The sequence below is a fragment of the Anolis sagrei genome, chromosome 4 (genome assembly GCF_037176765.1).
Source record: "Anolis sagrei isolate rAnoSag1 chromosome 4, rAnoSag1.mat, whole genome shotgun sequence".
In the NCBI taxonomy this organism is placed as follows: Eukaryota; Metazoa; Chordata; class Lepidosauria; order Squamata; family Dactyloidae; genus Anolis; species Anolis sagrei.
In genome coordinates this window covers 184,680,423-184,700,393 of record NC_090024.1, presented here as the reverse complement: position 1 = coordinate 184,700,393, position 19,971 = coordinate 184,680,423, and the positions used below count along the sequence as shown (strand labels likewise).

At 41.8% G+C, this 19,971-nt stretch overlaps 1 protein-coding gene across 2 annotated transcripts in view; it reads left to right on the top strand.

Annotated features, from left to right (window-relative positions):
• Positions 1 to 3,354: 3,354 nt before the first annotated feature.
• The window catches only part of ATXN7L2 (ataxin 7 like 2), a 38,983-nt gene continuing 22,366 nt past the window's right edge, over positions 3,355 to 19,971 (top strand). Inside the window, exons 1-5 of one of the 2 annotated variants that reach the window (XM_060773236.2) lie at positions 3,355 to 3,544; positions 9,809 to 9,877; positions 13,686 to 13,790; positions 17,660 to 17,864; positions 19,061 to 19,359. In XM_060773236.2, coding sequence (XP_060629219.2) covers positions 3,394 to 3,544; positions 9,809 to 9,877; positions 13,686 to 13,790; positions 17,660 to 17,864; positions 19,061 to 19,359 — 829 coding nt within the window. In that variant the 5' untranslated portion in view covers positions 3,355 to 3,393. Of the gene's footprint in view, positions 3,545 to 9,808; positions 9,878 to 11,079; positions 12,240 to 13,685; positions 13,791 to 17,659; positions 17,865 to 19,060; positions 19,360 to 19,971 lie in introns of those variants that run through there. The other variant, XM_067467958.1, reaches the window with a different exon arrangement.

Sequence of the window (19,971 nt, the reverse complement as noted above, 5' to 3'; positions counted from 1 at the left end):
TTTTGGCTGGCAAGGTGTGATCTTCATAAGAAAGGTTTTCCTGTCCTTGATGGGTTTTGGTGAAGGAAAACAAACAAGATCGGGGCAGGGGACCTCGGGGGGGATCAACCCTGCCCTTTGTAAATCAATTATATTGTCCACATAGACTTCCTCATTCCGCCAGACCAACTCAGAGAGTGGGAAAGGAAATCTTAAATTGTTATTTGTCCATGCTGATGAGTTAATCAAAACGAGTTTTGAGGGAGGCAGGGGTCCTCCCTCGGGCATTGCAACAGTCCTTGGTCACTTCTTTTAGGGCAAAAGTCAAAGGGAAAGGCGGGAAAACAGATGATATTTCATGCATTATTATTTATACAAAGTTCATATAGAAAAACCCCATTTCCACCCCACATCTTAATCATTTAATAAAATAATTGATTTTTATTTGAAAACTTGAAGTCCCAGGTTTCTGAGGGAGACTCGTGGAAATGGAGGTGGCTTGCAGTTCAAAGCAAGCAGCCAAGAGTCATTTTCTCCTGGTAGAAGTTAGCAGATGGGCGCTGAGTTGACAAATAACAAGATCCATCGCTCGGTCCTTGGGGAACTATAACTCCCTCCCAAGGACTGGGTCTCCTGCCCGGCCCCCTCTCCGAGGTCTCCGGGGGTCATCCACAGCAAGTCCCCGGCTTCGGGACTAGGCAGGAACAAGCGGCAACAAAGAGAAACTGACAGCTTGCGTGGAACCGGCGAAGTTTGACAATCAGCTGTTTTCTGTCAAATTATATTACTTAAAACAAAACAATTATTTCCCGGGCGTAGGGATCCAAGATGAGAAAAGCAAAATAGCAGTTTGGTTAAGAATCGTGCACAGAAAAATATGGCATCAAAACGGGGCCAATCCGCCATTTTGAGATTTTTTGTGGATACTGAGATCTGAAAGGGAGACCCCCTTATCCGCGGTTTCAATTGGCACAGATTCGGCCTCCCCGGGACGCCAGGAAGGCATCCCAGGCAGGCCCGCGGTTGCCCGGAGCCTGGAAGGAGGTTTATTTCATGCTTGGGTTAGCTTAGGCAGGGGAGGATACAAAGTATCAAGCTGAGAAGTTTAAATAGTTGCTATTTCAAGTACCCTTATTAGAGATTAGATACAAAGTCAGGGCTAGAGGGAAAGTGATGAAAGCTGAAAGCAGTCCTGGCCTTGATCTGTTTGTTGGGGCACATTTCATCAGTTTTTTTTCCAATTTCGGCTTCCAGGAACTGCGGAACTCTCCGCTGCAGTATAGACCAGTTACTGGGCGGGGGCTCTTGGCACCATAGGGAAGCATAGCATCCCTGTGGTGTTTGTTTTGCTGACTGTGCCCCAGTTCAGAAGATTTCACCACACTTTCTGTCCCTGTGACAATTGGATTTTGAAAAATGGGGCTTGTTGTGGAAACAAGGATTGGTGAGAAACTTCAGTGGAGACACTTTTTCCCCATGATAACTTTTCCAGGAGTGAATTACCCTTTCTAGGGGGAGATTTCTCTCACTTCCTGCTGTCTCACCCCATTCTTAACTATGAGTCGTTTGTAAGTCTGATTTTTGTAACTTGGGGACTGTCTGTATTTGCACATTTGAACATCACGAACTATCTTGGAGCCGTGACTCAAGCCAAAACACAACATTCGTTTATGTTTCATATACACCTTTTACCAGAGCTTGAAGGTAATTTTAAATGAAACAAAGTTGTATAATTTGAACCATCAGAAAAGAAAAAAGGTGTCAGTAGTTTGGAATTCTGAATAACGGAACCTCAATCTGTATTTCCTTACACTATAATAAATGTACAATCCAAAGGTGTGACTCTATACTATAGAAGTAATTAACTAATTTAACTTCCATGGCTCAATGCTTTGGAATTCTGAGAGTTGTAGTTTTACAAGGCCTTTATCTTTCTCTGCCAAAAGGGTATTGGTGCTTCACCAACTAGAAGGAATCCCACTGGAGCATTGCATCACACCCAAATACCTGGGTATTACCCTGGTCCGTGCTCTGACCTACAAGAAGCACTGCTTGAATATCAAGCAAAAAGTGCGTGCTAGAAATAATATCATACGAAAGCTGACTGGCACAACCTGGGGATCACAACCAGACACAGTGAAGACATCTGCCCTTGCGTTTTGCTACTCTGCTGCTGAATATACATTTCCAGTGTGGAACACATCTCACCACACTAAAACAGCTTGAGGCTGTTAGGAATTGTGGGAATTGAAGTCCAAAACACCTGGAGAGCCCAAGTTTCCTCATGTCTGTTCTAAAACATAATATTCTAATACTAGCTATCCCCTGCCACGCGCTGCTGTGGCCGCCTGTGTATATGTGTTTTTGGTGTGTGTATAAATTCGTGTATATGTGTATATACGTACATTTGTGTATATATGTGGTTTTGTGCATGCACTGTAATGCATTTTTTGTTTTTTAAAGTCTCACCTGCTGTTTTTCAGTGTTTTTATGAGTGATGGCCGCTTGTTGGCCTGATAGGTGTATTCTGTCCAAATTTGGTCTCAATTCGTCCAGTGGTTTTTCAATTATATTAATCCCAAAAATGAACATTACATTACAAATGAACATTACAAACCAAAGGACACTGCTCACCAAACGCTTACAGTATGCTCTGTTGGACATGGGAGAACTGTGTGACAACTTTGGTTCAATTCCATCATTGGTGGGGTTCAGAATGCTCTTTGATTGTAGGTGAACTATAAATCCCAGCAACTACAACTCCAAATGACAAAATCATTTTTTGAGTGAAGGACATACATTGGGTTGTTAGGTGTCTTGTGTCCAAATTTGGTGTCAACTTGTCTAGTGGTTTCTGAGTTCTGTTAATCCCACAAACGAACATGACATTTTTATTTATATAGATAAATTGCTTGTTGGCCTGATAAGTGTATTGTGACCAAATTTGGTGACAATTCACCCAGTGGTTTTTGAGTTATGGTAATCCCACAAACGAACAATACATTTTTATTTATATAGATAGAATCGATAGATAGATGCACCCTTAATTTTAATTGGCAGAGGTGTGAAGTTATGAAGAGGGATTTAGTTTTGTGTTGGATTTCTTTTGAGTGTTTTTATTTTCATTTTGGTGTCTTTGTTGTTTTCAATTAATGAACAACAATTAATAAAAACAGAGGTGGTGGAGAGGCCAGGGAAGGGCTCTCAAAAGCCCCCTCCTCCTCCTCCTCCTCCTCCCCCTCCTTCTTCTCCAGCGTGCCACTCTCCCGCCCTCCACTGCTCTTGTGCCTCCTTCCGTGACACGCGCAGTGCGCACTCGCTCCTCCGAACTCGCTTTCCCGTGGTGCACGCGGGGCGCCGCGCCTGCGCAGGAGGCCTGGGCCGGCGGGGAGGGCTGCGCGCTCCCGCGCGGCGATGGCGGTGCGTGGACGCGCGGCGGCGGCGGCGGCAGCAGCAGTAGCGGCCATGGCTGCTGTGGATCGGCGGCTGCCGAATCTCGACGACTTCGCGGGGCAGAGCTGGAGCGCCTGGGTGGAGAGGGCCGGGCCGCCGGCTGCCGAGACAGGTGAGCCCGCCTGCCCCGCTCGGGGACCCCCAGGCGGCCGGTGGGAAGCGGGGGACGCTCCGTCGCCGTTTCTGCTACCGCCGCCGCCGCCGCCGCCGCGCTTCCTCCCTCCCTCCCTCCCGCCGCCTGCCCCGAACAAAGGAGGCGCTGGGTCCTAGCGCCGCCGAGTTCCCTGCCTGCTTGCTGGCTCTTCCCAGGCTTGGGCAAACTTCGGCCCTCCAGGGAGTTGAAGTCCAAAACACCTGGAGGGCCGAAGTTTGCCCATGCTTGGTCTTCCCTAAACTAGATTCCCTAGGATGCACATTTGACCCATGCTTCCCTTCATCTATATCCCCATATCTGTGCTTTCTTAAGGAATTACCATCGTTTATTAAGCCATATTAATTGCTCCCCCAGCCCCAAATCTGATTTCTTTTTTTTTTCTGTCTGAAATGGGTATTATACATATGCCTGGATTGTTTTGTTTTGTTTTGTTTTTAACAGGATTCCTAACATCTTGTAAGTCTTAGGCCTCTTTCAAACAGCTGTATAAAATCCACATCATATATATATATATAAAATTTTTATTTTTAGTACATTTGGTCCGCCCGGCAATCTATTTCTCTATCATGTTATATTGACACAGTTTATATATGTTATATTGAAACAGTAAATTTAATTAAAAAATTAAAAAAAAAAGAAACAGTTTATTTTATTTTATGTATTTATTTTTTATGGTATTTTGCTTCTTTCTATTTTATTTTGCTGTACTATAATTTTGTAATGATGTTAGTCACCCTGAGTCCCCTTTGGTATAAATAAAGATTATTATTATTATTATTATTATTATTATTATTATTATATCCCACTTTATCTCCCCATACAGAGACTAAAAAGTGAGTTACAATCAAAAACATTACAACTTCAAATATACATATATCCAATAATAAAACAGTATACCGTTATATATTATTATATGTTATCTGTAGCAATTATATTTAATATATTGCTATTACTACATTACAATATTATTATATAGTATTATACATTACAACTTAAAATATACAAATATCCAATAATAAAACAGTATATCATTATATATTATTATATGTTATCTGTAGCAATTATATTTAATATATTGCTATTACAACATTATTATTATATAGTATTATACATTACAACTTAAAATGTACAGATATCTAATAATAAAGAGGTATAAAATTATATATTATTATCTGTTATCAGTTGCAATTATATTTAATGTATTGCTGTTACTATATTACAATATTATTATATAGTATTATACATTACAACTTAAAATGTACAAATATACCTTAATAAAATGGTATATAGTTATATATTATTATATATTATCAGTAGCAATTATATTTAATATATTGCTATTACTACATTACAATATTATTATATAGTATTATACATATTAATTAAAATATACAAATATACAATAATAAAATGGTATATCATTATATATTATATATTTTCAGTAGTAATTATATTTAATAATTATTATTACAATATTACATTATTATTATTATTATATTGTATTACATTATAATACTATTATTGTATGTATATAAAATATATTAGCATAGCACAATATTAGTATTATATATTACTATATTGTATTGTACCACTATGCTACAAAATTCTTCGTAATACTACATGTAAAATATAATATATAATTAATGTAGTACTATATATTAGTATATTGTATATAGTAATATATATTAGTATATTGTACTATATTATTATACCACAATATATATAATACACTACCAGTATATTATACTATTAGTATTGTATAGTATATTGAACTGTATCGTAAATTGAACTGGATTATATGGCATTGTGGATTTAGGTAATCCAGGGCCCTTCTACACAGCCCTATATCCCAGAATATCAAGGCAGAAAATCCCACGATATCTGCTTTGAACTGGGTTATCTGAGTCCACATTCAGGTAATGTGGGATTTTCTGCCTTGATATTCTGGGATATAGGGCTGTGTGGAAGGGCCCCCAGTTCAAAGCATATGTTGTGGATTATCTTCCTTGATATTCTGGGTTTTGTGGCTATGTGGAAGGGCCCTCAATCAGGGAAGAGACCTCAAGGGCCTCTGGTCTCCAGAGCAGTCTTAATCTCACATGCTCCTTGGATTTGTGTCATCTGCCTCCATTTCACCTGTTTCCTTTTTTTTCTTTCTGCATTTATTTTTGCAATTTTCTGTAAACAATGTACATCTTTCTGTGCTTTTGAAGTGCCTTTGTGACACTTGTAGACCACAAGCCTTATCCGTCTTTTCTGAATCTTTGGATCTCTTGAAATCCGTGGCTCTTCTAGATCATTTTTTCAGTGGCTACACATCTTTTTCTGCACGCACCTCCAAAACTCTTGTACTTCCCCTTTAAACTTGAAGCACCTCCATTTTCCTCTTTAAATTCCATCACAGTTTTCTTTTCGAACTCAAGCTGTTCCTTTAAAGTGTGCTTGCTGTGTGGTACATCTAGATGTCCTTCTTTTCAAGTTGTTCCACTTCTATTCATTTCTATCTTGGCCTAGGCCACTGACACAACTGGTCCCCGCCCATCCACCAGCTTTGCATTCCTTACACCTTTAGTTTTGTCTTACCTTTAGTTTTGTGCTGATGACTTGGCCATTAGAATTTCCCATCAACTGGAGTCGCCCATGTTCTTGGGCCAAATGATATATCCTTATTCAATATCTACATACTTCATCCCTGTGCTTTCCACCCCACCTCCTTGCTCAGTTTCCCTCCCATACAGAGTAGGGGTGCATCTACACTGTAGAATTACTGCAGTTTGTCACCACTTTTAAGTGCTAGAGTCCCATGGCTCAGTGCTATGGAATCCTGGGAGTTGTAGTTTGGTGAGGCAGCAGCAGGCTTGGGTAGAGAATGCTAAAGCCTTGTAAAACTACAGCTTCTGTGATTCCATAGCACTGAGCCATAGTAGGGGATGGCCATCTGTCGGGGTGCTTTGATTGCATGTTTCTGCACGGCAGGGGGGTTGGGTTAGATGGCCCTCGTGGTCTCTTCTGACTCTAATTCTAGTTAAAGCGATCTCAAACTGCATTATTTCTACAGTGTTGAGTAGATGCATCCTAGATGTTTGAATGAATAGGGTGAGTGGGGGGAGTATTGGCTCTTTTGCAGTCCCAGAAATAATTTAGGATCACCTAAATGTTTGACTTTCTCAAGTACCGCCTGACAGCAGACTCCGGAAGGGGCGGCGAGACTCAGCGGAGCTGTCCCTGGTGATGCTTTTCATATTGTCAAGTCTCTCCCTTCCCCCTCCATTATCTTCCCATTGCACTTGATATAGTTTAGTGCTTCGTATGCTTCCTGATCTACTTCCAGCTCCAGCAGAGTTTGCATAATGACTCTGGTGTTTTCAGGGATTTAGAAGCAGGTTGTAAATTTCCCGTTGCAAACTGCTTCCTATTGCAATCTAAATGGGTTGTATTATTTATTTGTTGCTTATAGATTTGAAGTCTTAAGCAATTCCGTATAGGAGGAAATCTTGCCCCTTTCTCTTGTGTCAATGTGGGATTGTTTCTCTCTCTCTCTGTGTCAATCCTGTAAGATGTCGGCAAAACCAGTGTTTCTGTTCCTCATATCAGTGCAAAATACAAAGCAAAAGCCAACTCTTTGGGATTTCTCCCTTCTGTTTTGACGGCGAAACAGTTGATGCATTGTCACAAGTACATCCCGTCTTTGTGAGGGCACCATGTGGTGAGAAATTCAATGAGATGCAAAAGGAGTATAAACAAGGGTTAAATCAGGGGAGTCAAGACTTTGGGAACCAGCTTGGCTACTTGGTTGTACTGTTTAATTTGGAGCCAAATTGGCTCCTAGAACCTTATTTCCAACCATTTATAGCTTTGGACCTGCATTGTCAAGATCTGGTGGGCATCTCACAAATGCAAGGAGAAGCCCAGGTAGAAAGAATCTGGCAGAAGATTAGCTCTGAAACCCATGTGCCTGATTTCTTGCCTGTGTGTTCGGATTAGATTATAAAAAACATCATTCTAGGCAGTGGTTTACACACCCACCGCATAACAAGAAAAGGGTTGTGCTGTAATGAAAATCTTATAAATATTAACAGGTTTCCAGGGCAAGCTATTCTGTTTTGATCATGACACCAGCGATAATTTGGCATCAGGGAGGGTTTGATTTCAGAGCTAGTCCAGGTTTCGCTGTTTTATCTTGGGATTTGTGGATTTCCTTTTGAAGCCCATCTTAGGGTCTCTCTCTGAAAGTATTAGATCAGTGATACCTATTCTAATGGTGTGCAGAACAGTGCAAGTGTGCTCTCCTGTGTGTGCAAATGCACATATGGAATTCTGTTGGACTGGAGGTATTTGAATGCTGCCCTTTGAAATTAAAAATGAGTGTTTTGAAGTGCCCACTTTCTATAGGGCTCCAGATAGAGAGTGAAGAAGAGAGAACCCGTGGCCACATCTCTGTAATTTGCAAAGCAATCCGTGGATGGTGCTGTATGCCTGTCATTGTCTTGCAAACACCTCTTGATTGATACAGATTGGCAGACCAATTCTGCTGAAGCAGCAGGCAGTGGAGTCTGAGATTCAGCAAGTCCACTATTATGTTTGCAGAAGCTCAGGAACATCTGCCACGTTTCTACGAGAGCTGGTTCTTAGGGATCCTCATTCTCTTGGCAACTTTAAGAGTGCTCTGAAAGGGATTGTTGTTGATCTACCCCACCCCACCCCCAGTGCTTTTCTAGGATGCTTACTAGGTCACCTTGGGCAAGTCACAAACCCGGCCTAACCCTTTTTTCATTGCATTGTTGTAAGGGTGGCAAAAATACACCCCCTCCCAGGCTCAGCTGGAGGAAGGGTGAGATGTAAATGTAATAATACTTGTCACTGCATAATCTATTTCACCTATGCTGTATGCCTTTTTCCCCCTAGCAGTTCAAAGAATGGAAAAAAACATCCCCTGTCTTGATCTGTTGGTGCTGTCATTTTGTCTTGCTCTGGCTTGCAGATCAGTATTTTAATCTCTGGGCACAATATCTGGCGTAGCAGAAAATGGCAAATTTGGGGAAGTGTAATGTGTGGGTGGGAAGTGGTGTTCTTCAGGTGACAGTTGGTTGATCACATTTCCCATCAGCCCTAGCCAGCATGGCCAGTGGTAAGAGACAGTACACATTCCTCCCCCTTACTTCTGATTTGTTTTAAAGGACACTATAGCCTGTAACCCAGTGGTTCTCAGCCTGTGGGTTCCCAGATGTTTTGGCCTTCAACTCCCAAAACATCTGGGAACCCACAGGCTGGGATTTCTGGGAGTTGTAGGCCAAAACACCTGGGGAGCCACAGGCTGGGAACCACTGCATAATCCAAAACACGCTTATTCCCTAGGAACTCCTGTTGTGTTCGATGTTGTTCTGTGCTTTCAAGTTAGTTCCGGTTTACAGGGACCCTAAAGCAAGTCTGTTGCAGGTTTTCCTTTGCAAGATTTGGTTAGAGAAGGATTGCCCTCACTTGCTGTTAGGCTGAGAGAGTGTGATTTCCCAAGCTCACCCAGTAGGTTTCCATAACTGGGATTCAAATCCTTGTCTCCCAGAGTCTTGGGGTGCATCTGCATTGTAGAATTAATGCAGTTTGACACCACTTTAACTGCCTCACCATATTGGTGATATGGTGAGCATCAGTGCTCTTTGGTGGAGAATGCTAAAGAATTTGCAAAACTACAACTCACATGATTTCACAGCATTGAGCCATGTTATTAAAGTTGCGTCAGACTGGATTTATTATATAGTGCAGATGTTCCCTTAGTTCAATACTCAAATGTTTACACTACATTGTATTGATTCACCTGTTGTATATTTATAGCTGGCCTGATACCATTCTTTGAGTTTTGGAATAGGGTCATAGGAGATCCCCATTCAGCCAAAGAAATTCACTGGATGACCTAAGACAAGTCACACGCTTTCAACTTTAGCCGAAGACAATGGCAAACCTCCTTGGAACAAATCTCGCCAAGAAAAACCTATGATAAGTTGACATTATGGCTGTCATAAGTCAGAAATAACAAAGACATACATTAACAACAAAAGTATGCTCACTACTATGCAGTAAAGAGAGAATGGTCTGTGTCACTCCCAACTTTGTTCTAAGAAAAGATGGATTCAACTTAAGGTGCCTTGAAATCATGCGTCCACATTGGCTTTGGTGGATGATGGCTGTGTAAAATATTTTGATGGGAATTTCCCCCCTATCTATTAGGGTCTGAGTTGGAAGAAAACAACCGGAATGGGAGCAAGAAGCTGGATGCCATGACCCTCATTAAAGAAGGTAAGAATAGTGCAAACCATCTGTTCTTCCCTGACTTTTTGGACTCTTTGCAATGAACTGCTCTGCATTTGTGAATGCTGCATTGAAGAGAGTGTCAGGCTTGGTTGGAATTGTTGTGTCTGCCTGGAGCATGGATCCTTGACTTCTCACAGCAGGCCATCCTTAGTGAAGACTGTCCATTCTTTCTCATACTGTTGTAGAGAAGGCCACTGTTTCTCCTACTCACACAATGGCATGTTGCCTAGCAGTTCTAGTGAAGTGGAGTAAAGTTTAGGGACACATTTTCTGTGGACTCATAGTGGTTGCTGTGATAGTAATATCCAATTTAGTAACTGTATACTCACATATCAATGAGGTTTGTTATTTTATCCCCTTTTAAGGATGGCCCTGGCTATTTCTTACTTGGGCATGCCCATGGTTTGAGGTACAGGGAAGAATACTCACAGAATGTACTTTTTTTAAAAAAAAAAAAAAGGCGTCTCCTGCCCTGATGTTTTCACACAAATGAGTGGTTAACAACAACCCAAAACAGTTGCGATAAGCAAAACAAATTATAATAAAATCACAACCACATTATCAAAGTAGATATTTTCAGGATGTTTTTATAATGCCAGTTGTGACTTCCTTGGCATATGAATGGGTTTGTCAACCTTACTTTTGGGTTTGGAACAAAACCAGATGCTGTTAATGTGGTTTAGAAATTTTGGATAGCCAAAAGTTGTGCAGTTTGCATGTACACACTTTGCTTTAAGGCAGTGGTTCTCAACCTGTGGGCCCCCAGGTATTTTGGCTTACAACTCCCAGAAATCCCAGCCACTTTACCAGCTGTTAGGATTTCTGGGAGTTGAAGGTCAAAACATCTGGGGACCCACAGGTTGAGAACCACTGCTGTTGCTCACCATGATTTCTAGCTTCTAATCATACCAAGGAGAGAGATCAACAGCCTCTGCCTTTCCTACTATGCCTTGGCCAAAGTTATCTGCCCTGTCATATATATTATCTACATCAGTGCTACTCAAAGTGGTGGCCCATGGACTGCTGCTGGTCCCCAGGCCTTTGACTGCCAGGCCACAGGAAGTTCCCAGGATAGAGAGAAATGGGCACAGCTATGGTGCTAATTTCAATCCCATTAGGATGAAAGATATTGCAACACCCCCCCCCCCCCCCCCCAGCAGCCTAAGAAGCACTGACCTAGATCATGACTGTCTCTCCAGACAGGAAGTAGACTCAGTGCAAAACAGGCTCACACAACAATAGATCTATATGACTCATGCAAGTGAGTCAAACTTAAAAAGGAGGGACCCAGATGTTACTGTGAATTATATACTAGAGGAATTCTTTCCTGATCACCAATATCAACTAAGGCCAGGTCACTTGCCAGGGCAACCAAGGGAACATTACAAATGAAAGAATACTAAAAGGGAGTAAGCCTGTATTCTAGTCTTCTCCAACCTGGAGCCCTCCAGATGTGTTAATTACAAGTCCCACCAGGCCCAACAATGGCCAGGTGTTAGAGCTGAATGAGCATCCTATCATAACATATCCGGACAGCAGAGGGTTGGAGGAGGCAGCTGTATTTGCTCTGCTTAACCCAGTTTTTTTCAGTATCAATGATTAGGAAGATTTGCCCAGAGTCACTGTTTAGCCACAAGAGAGCTAAAGGTGCCCCCTCAGTGTATATGTGTTTTCTTAGGGGACTTTTCATTCTTAGAGAGGAGGGAAAAACCCAGGTTCCTCCTTCTCAAAGCTAAGAAGATTCGACTCCTGCAAAAAAGTCAGGACCCGTGATTCTCTGCATGGCGCTTTCCCCTTTTTGTCAAATAAATCAGACCAGTCTGTAAAACATTCCCATGCCCCCTTCTGCTTTTCTCTTTATAGTGGGACCTTTGGAAATGTGAGCTGCCACCTGTCCTTCTTGCCGAACTCCCAGGCCAGATTTTTCACATGAGCTTCTGTTGTGCTTTTGCACTCCGTACCCTTCCGGCCCTCCAGCAGGCTGCAGTTAGTTGAGCTTTGCTCCTCCCTCCGTTTTGGCAGCTCTCCTCCCCTCCCTGCCCTCCTGCCCTTGGTCTTTTCATTGCTTCCAAGCCCGTCTGTGTCTCTTTGTTTTCCTTTTTGACCACCCCCCCCCCAGCAATGCTTGGAAGTGGGGCTGCCTGCTGCCAAAGTTAGTGAGCGGAGGGCAGCATGTGATGACCCTCTCCTTCTCCACCCACAACAGCCAGTTGTTCTGGTCCCTTTCTGTTGTTTAAAGTGAGAATCCACAGTCTTGGGCCTGGCAGGAATTGGCTATCTCTGATCCATGGATCTTGCTGTGAGTAGCTCCATTGCTCAGTGGCTGTTCTAGGTGGCCATTGGGAAGGTAAGCATTCATGCTCAATAACTGTGGGCATTTTTGTGTACAAAGTTTGATGGTAGAGGATTGGGCTGCCAATTAAGTGAGTCCCACAGTTAAGACCAACATGTTCCCTTTAACTCAGTAACAGAGAATCAGATTTGGTCCCCCAGCATTTTGAGATCTCAGGGAAGTTATTTTTAGGACTACAGCTCCTGGAATGCCTCACCAACATGATATCTGGCCGTGCTGTCTGGGGGATCCTGGAGGTTATAATTCAAAAAAGTACCTTTCAAAATGTGTTGTCGAAGGCTTTCATGGCTGGAATCACTGGGTTGCTGTGAGTTTTCCAGGCTGCGTGGCCATGTTCCAGAAGCATTCTCTCCTGACGTTTCACCCACATCTGTGGCAGGCATCCTCAGAGGTTGTGAGGTATATTGGAAACTAAGCAAGGGAGGTTTATATATCTGTGGAAGGTCCAGGATGGGAGAAAGAACTCTTTTCTGTTGGAGGCAAGTGTGAATGTTGCAGTTAATAACCTTGATTAGCACTCTTAACAACCACCATGTCAGACTACACAGAGAAGTCACTGAAATCCACAAGCATGTGGACAATTTTAACAGAAAGGAGAGAACCATGAAAATGAACAAAATCTGGCTGCCAGTATTTAAAAAAACCCCAAAATTAGGACAGTAAATAAAGAACAACACTCTGAAAACAGGGGAATTCCAGATATGAAACAATCAGGGCCAGCTAACTCCTCCCAACAAAGGACTCCCCTGGGCAGGAATCAGCCAAGCCTTGAAGTTGCAAGGCTTTGCAATGCTAATCAAGGTTATTAACATTCACACTTGCCTCCAACAGACAAAAATTCTTTCTCTTACCTTGGACCTTCCACAGATATGTAAATCTCACTTGCCTGGTTTCCAACAGACCTCACAGTCTCTGAGGATGCCTGCCATAGACGTGGGTGAAACATCAGGAAAGAATGCTTCTGGATCATGGTCATGAAGCCTGGAAAACTCACAGCAACCTACCTTTCAAAATTTTGAATATTTTTATTGCAGGATGGTGAATAGCCAGATGGGGTGCAGATCATTTGTCTAAACAGATTATCAGGCTTGACTTAATATAGTGACCACTTGTTATTAATGAATACCATAATTCATAATCATCTTCTCCTTGCTCTTGCATCTCTGGGAGTATTTCCAGTTCGGAGCTGGAAATCAGTATCATGCATGCTTTGTGTCACTCCAGCAGCAGCGTCAGAAATACACCTTGTGATCCTCAGCTCCATGTCTCGACTCCTGTTCCTCTTAAATACCTGTTGCCCACAGAGACTGTATCTTTCATTCCTTCTTTGTCTGAAAACCGAGGTTTGATTAAAGTGTTTCTTAGCCTGAAGAACTGCCAGGATTCCAAGGGGCTCCTCCCAGGGCACGCTCTCATCACTCGCATCTCTTGTCCTTTCAGACATGTCTATCTTTGGTCACTGCCCAGCTCATGATGAGTTCTACCTGGTGGTGTGTAACCATTGTGGCCAAGTGGTCAAACCTCAAGCCTTTCAGAAGCATTGCGGTAAGCTAGGCAGCTGTCGTGCCGGTTGAATGTCTGTGGCCTCTCAGGGAGAGCTGTGGGTAGGACTGTTTGCTGCTGCCTTGGGCAGTGCCTCTGTGAAAAGGCCCTTTTTCTGTTGTTCTTCTCCTAAAAATGCCAGAGGAAGACCTTCCCTTGAATCAGCAAATAAGGAAACTCCCTAAATGTCCCACTGGGGCCATGTAAGCATTGCTTCCCATATTAGTGTCTTGCTACTGTTGTTTTGGAACCAAATACGTGGGAAAATGGTCAGGCCATCCACACCAGATTGGGAAGGCATATGAACTGAGCAACATACTTTTCAAAAGGAGAAGAGCCATAACTCAGTGGCAATGCACATGCTTTCCATGTAGATGCTTCCAAACTGAACTTTGTGGAGAAATTTGGGACCTGGGGCCAAATCTGACCATTCTATGGTCTTACTGATTTTCCTAGAGGACCAATCTTGTTTTGTAAGGTTCATAATTTGGGAAATTCATTGCACTGTATAGTTTTTTCACCATTCTAAAAGGCTGAAATGCCACTCCTAATTTATTTATTTATTTATTTATTTACTTACCGTAATTCTATCCCATCACTTCTCAACCCCCCAAGGGGGACTCAGGACAGCTTACAATGGGCAACATTACGATGCGACTACATAACAATTACAATAATAAAACCACAATTTAACATAAGTCATAGTTAAAAACAATACATAAGCCATCATTAAAACCATGAAACAATCTCATCAGCCGTATTGCCATTCCAGTCAATGTCCTTCTAAAGTGCTGCTTGCATCTATTGTCCGAAAGCCTGGTCCCAAAACCATGATTTTATTTTCTTCCGGAAAGCCAGGAGGGAGGGAGCCAATCTACTAAGAATAAGCTATCAATTTTGGTTTCAATTTTTTTGCTTTTGGCTTTACCCCTCCTTGGGAAACATCCCTGAAGTTGAATTTGCCCCTTGGGGTGAAAACAGTTCTCCTCCTATACACATTTAAAACTGCAGTTAGATAGGGAATCTCCTTTAGTACTGTTCTATGAATAATTTGTCTGCATCCATACTTTTTCTTTTAGCCCTTGGAGAAAGTCATCATTTCTCTGAGATTATCAGAGTCCATCTGCCTGCTGCTGTTAAAAGAAGCCATTGAGTAGATGCAAGAGGAACAGATAGGCTAGAATCAGACCAGCTACAGTTTGGCCTTTTGGCCAAGTAGATGAACAGGCTGGCATAGTTGTCTCAGGGCATGGTTTGAAGGCAGCCCTGCTACAGGGCTTGGTTAGTGTCTGGATGGGAATCCCGTACCCACCATTTCACATTCTATTAAAGAGAAACATTGGGAAAGAAGTACATTTTGATTTACCTTATTTTCCACCATTTTTTCTTTTGGGATTTGTCAATCATGACTTGAGAAACAGAATATCAGCACATAATAATAATAATAATAATAATAATAATAATAGTTTTTATTTGTACCCTGCCACCATCTCCCCGATGGGGATTCGGAGCGGCCTACATGAGGCCAAGCCCAAACAACAAATGCAATAAAAATAAAACCAAAACACAACCGAAAACGCAGACAGTAAACAGCAACATCATAATAAAATAAAACATGTAAATACATAGCAATATAAAATTACAATAGACAACAATCACAATGACAATGGGCGGGCTACATGTAATGATTAAAAGAGAGACTACCGTATATACTCGAGTATAAGCTGACCCGAATATAAGCCGAGGCACCTAATTTTACCACAAAAACGGATTGACTTGAGTATAAGCCGAGGGTGGGAAATGCAGCAGCTACTGGTAAATTGCAAAATAAAAATAGATACCAATTAAATTACATTAATTAAGGAATCAGCAGGTTATATATTTTTGAATATTTACAAAAATGGTAATTTAAGATAAGACTTAACTCTGATTAAATGATTCTTTACCTTCTTCAATGTAAATGTGTTTACATATCCTTCCAATAATAATAGAGTAACATAATAAATGTAATAACAGCAGCAATAATAAAAAGAGTAAAATAATGAATGTAGCAATAACAACAATTATACAGTAAAATAATAAATGTATAATAATAGAGTAAAATGATAAATGTCATAATAATAATAAATAGAATAAAGTAATAAATGAAAAGAAAATAATAATAATAACAATAACAGAGTAAAATAATAAATAACCTTGACTCAAGTATAAGCCGAGGGGGACTTTTTCAGCCTAAAAAAAGGGCTGAAAAACTAGGCTTATACTTGAGTATATACAGTAATTAAAACTAATTTAAAACTCGGACGAGATAAAAGAGACAGATTATTTGCGGAGGAGAGCTCATTATAGCGGGGGTTGTGGAATCAGACTTTCCCACAGAAGGGGACGACAACATATACTTCACGTTTGGCGGGGACGAGGGAGAGGGCCTTCTCGGTGGTGGCCCCCCGGCTGTGGAACACTCTCCCTGCAGACATCAGACAGGCGCCCTCCCTCATGTCCTTCCGAAAAAGCCTCAAGACATGGCTGTTCGAGAAGGCATTTAATTAAGTGCTATAACAATGTGGTAAAGATTACTGGAATGGAACAAGGAATATGAGATTGGTTATGATTCCACTATGAGACGAAGCGGATTTTTAGTGTAGTTTTTGTAATTGTTATGTAGTTTATATGTTGTTGTAATTGCCTCTTTGTAAATTGTCTTTTATATGTGTGTACACCGCCATGAGTCGCCCTAAAGGGCTGAGAATGGCGGTTAATAAATGCATCAAATAAATAAATAAATAAATACCAGTTGTAGCTGTTGGCAGCTGAAGGCAATCCTTTTTCTGAGTGTCCTGACTGTCCCAGTGGGCTCAAGACATGCACCCTGGCAACATGGTTTTGTATAGCCCAGTGGTTCTCAACCTGTGGGTCCCCAGGTGTTTTGGCCTACATCTCCCAGAAATCCCAGCCAGTTTACCAGCGGTTAGGATTTCTGGGAGTTGAAGGCCAAAACATCTGGGGACCCATAGGTTGAGAACCACTGATATAGCCTGTCAGGCCTCTCTAAGTGAGAGGCAAATAGGAGAATGGCTCCTGAATCTGGCAAATGCCTTGGAAAGTGCTTTTTGCACATTGTCTGGCACAGTGCTGGGTTGTACTGTAGAAAGGTTTAATCAGAATGTTATATGGCTTGGTAAACTGGAGAGCTTAGGAGAGTGCTGGAAGAATTGGGAGGTTCTACCTTCTGTACTGGATGCTGCCACTAATTTTTATTAAGTAGGTTTCCCATGGGGAGCTTTTAGACAGAATTCCTAGAGTGTTAATACATGTGAGGCCTAATTATTGGGGTTAGAGGGAGGCAATGAAATACATACCAAGAAAAAAAACATTTAAAAATATCTAAAGAGGCTGTAAAAAAGGTCTAAAGAGATCTCTGATTCGCGAGTAGAATAAAATAAAGCAATTGGCCTCTCCCACATAAACTGATCTGACTTGACATGCTATTTCTCAGAAGTCTAAATTAGATTGGGTTTAGGGGTGGAGTTAGGTAGGTCAAACCAGACATCACGTAAATGCTGCTTGTAGTATTTTTGTCCTTACCTAAGTTTTTTTAACACCACAATATTTTTTTCCGTAACTGATGAAGGAGGATTGGTTTTTCTAAAACATTTGCAGGTAGCAGGTGTGCAGATGCAGAATGGCGAGGGCTGGCAATGGAACAGAAACATATTTTAAAAGAAGGAACACATTCCCCGATTTCTGGGTTGCTGTTGAAACTCCCCAGTTCTGTTCTCCAAACACTTGCAGCATGGCAACCACCTTAATATCCCTGTGCTGGCTAGCCAGTTGAAAGCCATTTGGTTAACGGTGCCTTTGTCCCCATTTAGAGAGACGGCATGGACCTCTCAACAAACTCTATGGCCGGGCGCAGACCTCCTCAAGTTTACAGAAGTGCCATGCGGTCAATGGACGGTCCCTTGCCAGTGGGGGTCACAGATCCACCAAGACCTGGCAGGAAAAATCCCACAGCTCATTCAGTCAAGCCCAGCACATGCCGGAGAGGACAGACAAGATGCCGAAAGACAACCTTTGGTAAGCAGAGTTAGACTTCTGGAACAAAATGTCTTTCTGAACTAGAATGCAGAGGACCTTCTGGAACTAAGAAGTAACCTGCTTATGCATGAAAGGAAGCAGTCCAGCCTTTTACTGACTGGTGTGAAGGGGTAGAATAAGGGAAATTATCCTTCTTCCACATGGGATCCAACTGGATTCAATCAGTTCTTTATGAGATGGTACATCACATCTTCCTGTAATTCTAGAGATGGCATAACACATTTTGTTTTTACTTTTCCTAAACACACATGTGCATTTTCTTTTTTTAAAAAAATCAAAAGGTAAAGGTAGGATTGTATCTTATTTCCAAAAAGAATAAGCACTCCTGGAAAATTCTAAGAGCAGTACTTAAATTTCACACACATACACTTTTTTAAAACATGGGATTCTGGAGGGCTCAAAAATAGCCACTCACGTTCTACAGTCTCATGGAGATCAATGCCCAGGATCTGTGGGTTTGATTGGTTTTGTTTTGCCAATTAGAGGGTAATAGTAATGTGCATCAGAGGTTTCTTTCTTCACCTTTATCTGCTGCTAATGAATGAAGGTGAGGTGGAAACCCATTGTTGTTGGCCTCCATGCATGTGACCATTAATGCCTTCCATTTTCCATGGCTTGATATGTGGCAGTTGTGTCTGAGATTTTCTGCTTCACCCTTATCGGGGTGCAGTTTTCACACATTTATTGTGCACCAGGCCACCCGCCCATATCGTGGCTTGAATTATGTTATTGCTGTTGGTTTTGATGGTTATTTTATATTTTGTATAATATTGTTTAAAATTGTTATGCACTCTAGTGTGCTATGTTTTAACTCTCTTATTTGAGCTTGACCCCATGTAAGCCACCCCAAGTCCCTTCAGGGAGATGGAGGTGGGGTATAAAAATAAAGTTATTATTATTATTATTAGTAGTAGTAATATTTGTATCAGCGACCTGACCCCCTTTGGGTTCCCACATGTACCTTCATTGCAGCTGTGCATGGAGAGGCACCTGGGATATTCCTGAGGTGGAATGTCACGTTGCACTATTAGCCTTTTAAGTATGTCTTTCTCTTGGAATTTTATGAAACCAAACTTAATGCAATGGAATGTCACTTTAACAACAGTTGGCTCAAGAGTGAATTGATGTATTTTTGCAGTACTTCTGACTTGAGGCTCTTTTATTTCCCCCCACAGCTTGTTTGTGCCTGTTGTGAACTTAGAGAAGATCTCTGGCCTTCCGAAGTCAGATGGGGTTGGAGTGAGGGCTTCCACAAAATCTTCTGACACCACCATCCCCAGACAGTCTTCTGGCAGTTCAAAGGAGATATTGGTCAAGCCCTCCTTAGTAGCATCACCAAAGGAAGCTCTTACGTCAGCCAGAGCAGGTGGCAGCTTGATCATCCCTTCTGAAGGCCTGAGCAGGAAACTGGAGAATCCACCCAGCTTAGGAGAGAAGGAGGCCGGGACTGTGAAATCCCTAAAGAAGATGCCACGTGAGTCCTGATTTCATTTTTGATTGACCTTGATTTGGCCTGAATTTTGTGAATTTTGTGCACATTGACCTTTTCTAGACTCTGGAAAAATGGGCCTCTAAGACATTACTGCTCAAACGTACCTCTCCCCAAATTATGAGATGTTTCAAGCTTCAGTGGGGAGAGCCTGGGATTTCTGCTCAGTTAGCCATCAAGAGACCAGAGCAAAATGTTTGCTAGAATTTAGCAGAGTTTGGAGAAGGGGAGTGGGGTTGGGTGACTGTTCCAAGAAATCCCAGTGGCCATGCTGTGTAATTCTGGGAGTTCTAGTCCTCTAACTATTCCCAGCTCTGCCTTGTAGGCAGCAGTTCTGAATCCCTTGACTCTATACTAGGAATATTAGTTGGGGGTTGATTTCCTCTGTAGTTTGACACAAAGTTAGGCAGAAACCCCATGCTTCTGTATACTTTCTTAGTTGTTTAGAGAGGGAACCTAGCTGCCAATGTGACAATCACACTTGACAATATCACTAGCTTAGGTACCCGGCGGTACCCGGGTTATTTGAAAAAGGCATTGCTTGTTTTGGGGGTGTTAGGTAATATCATTTAGTTAATTAGTAACACTATTTATTAG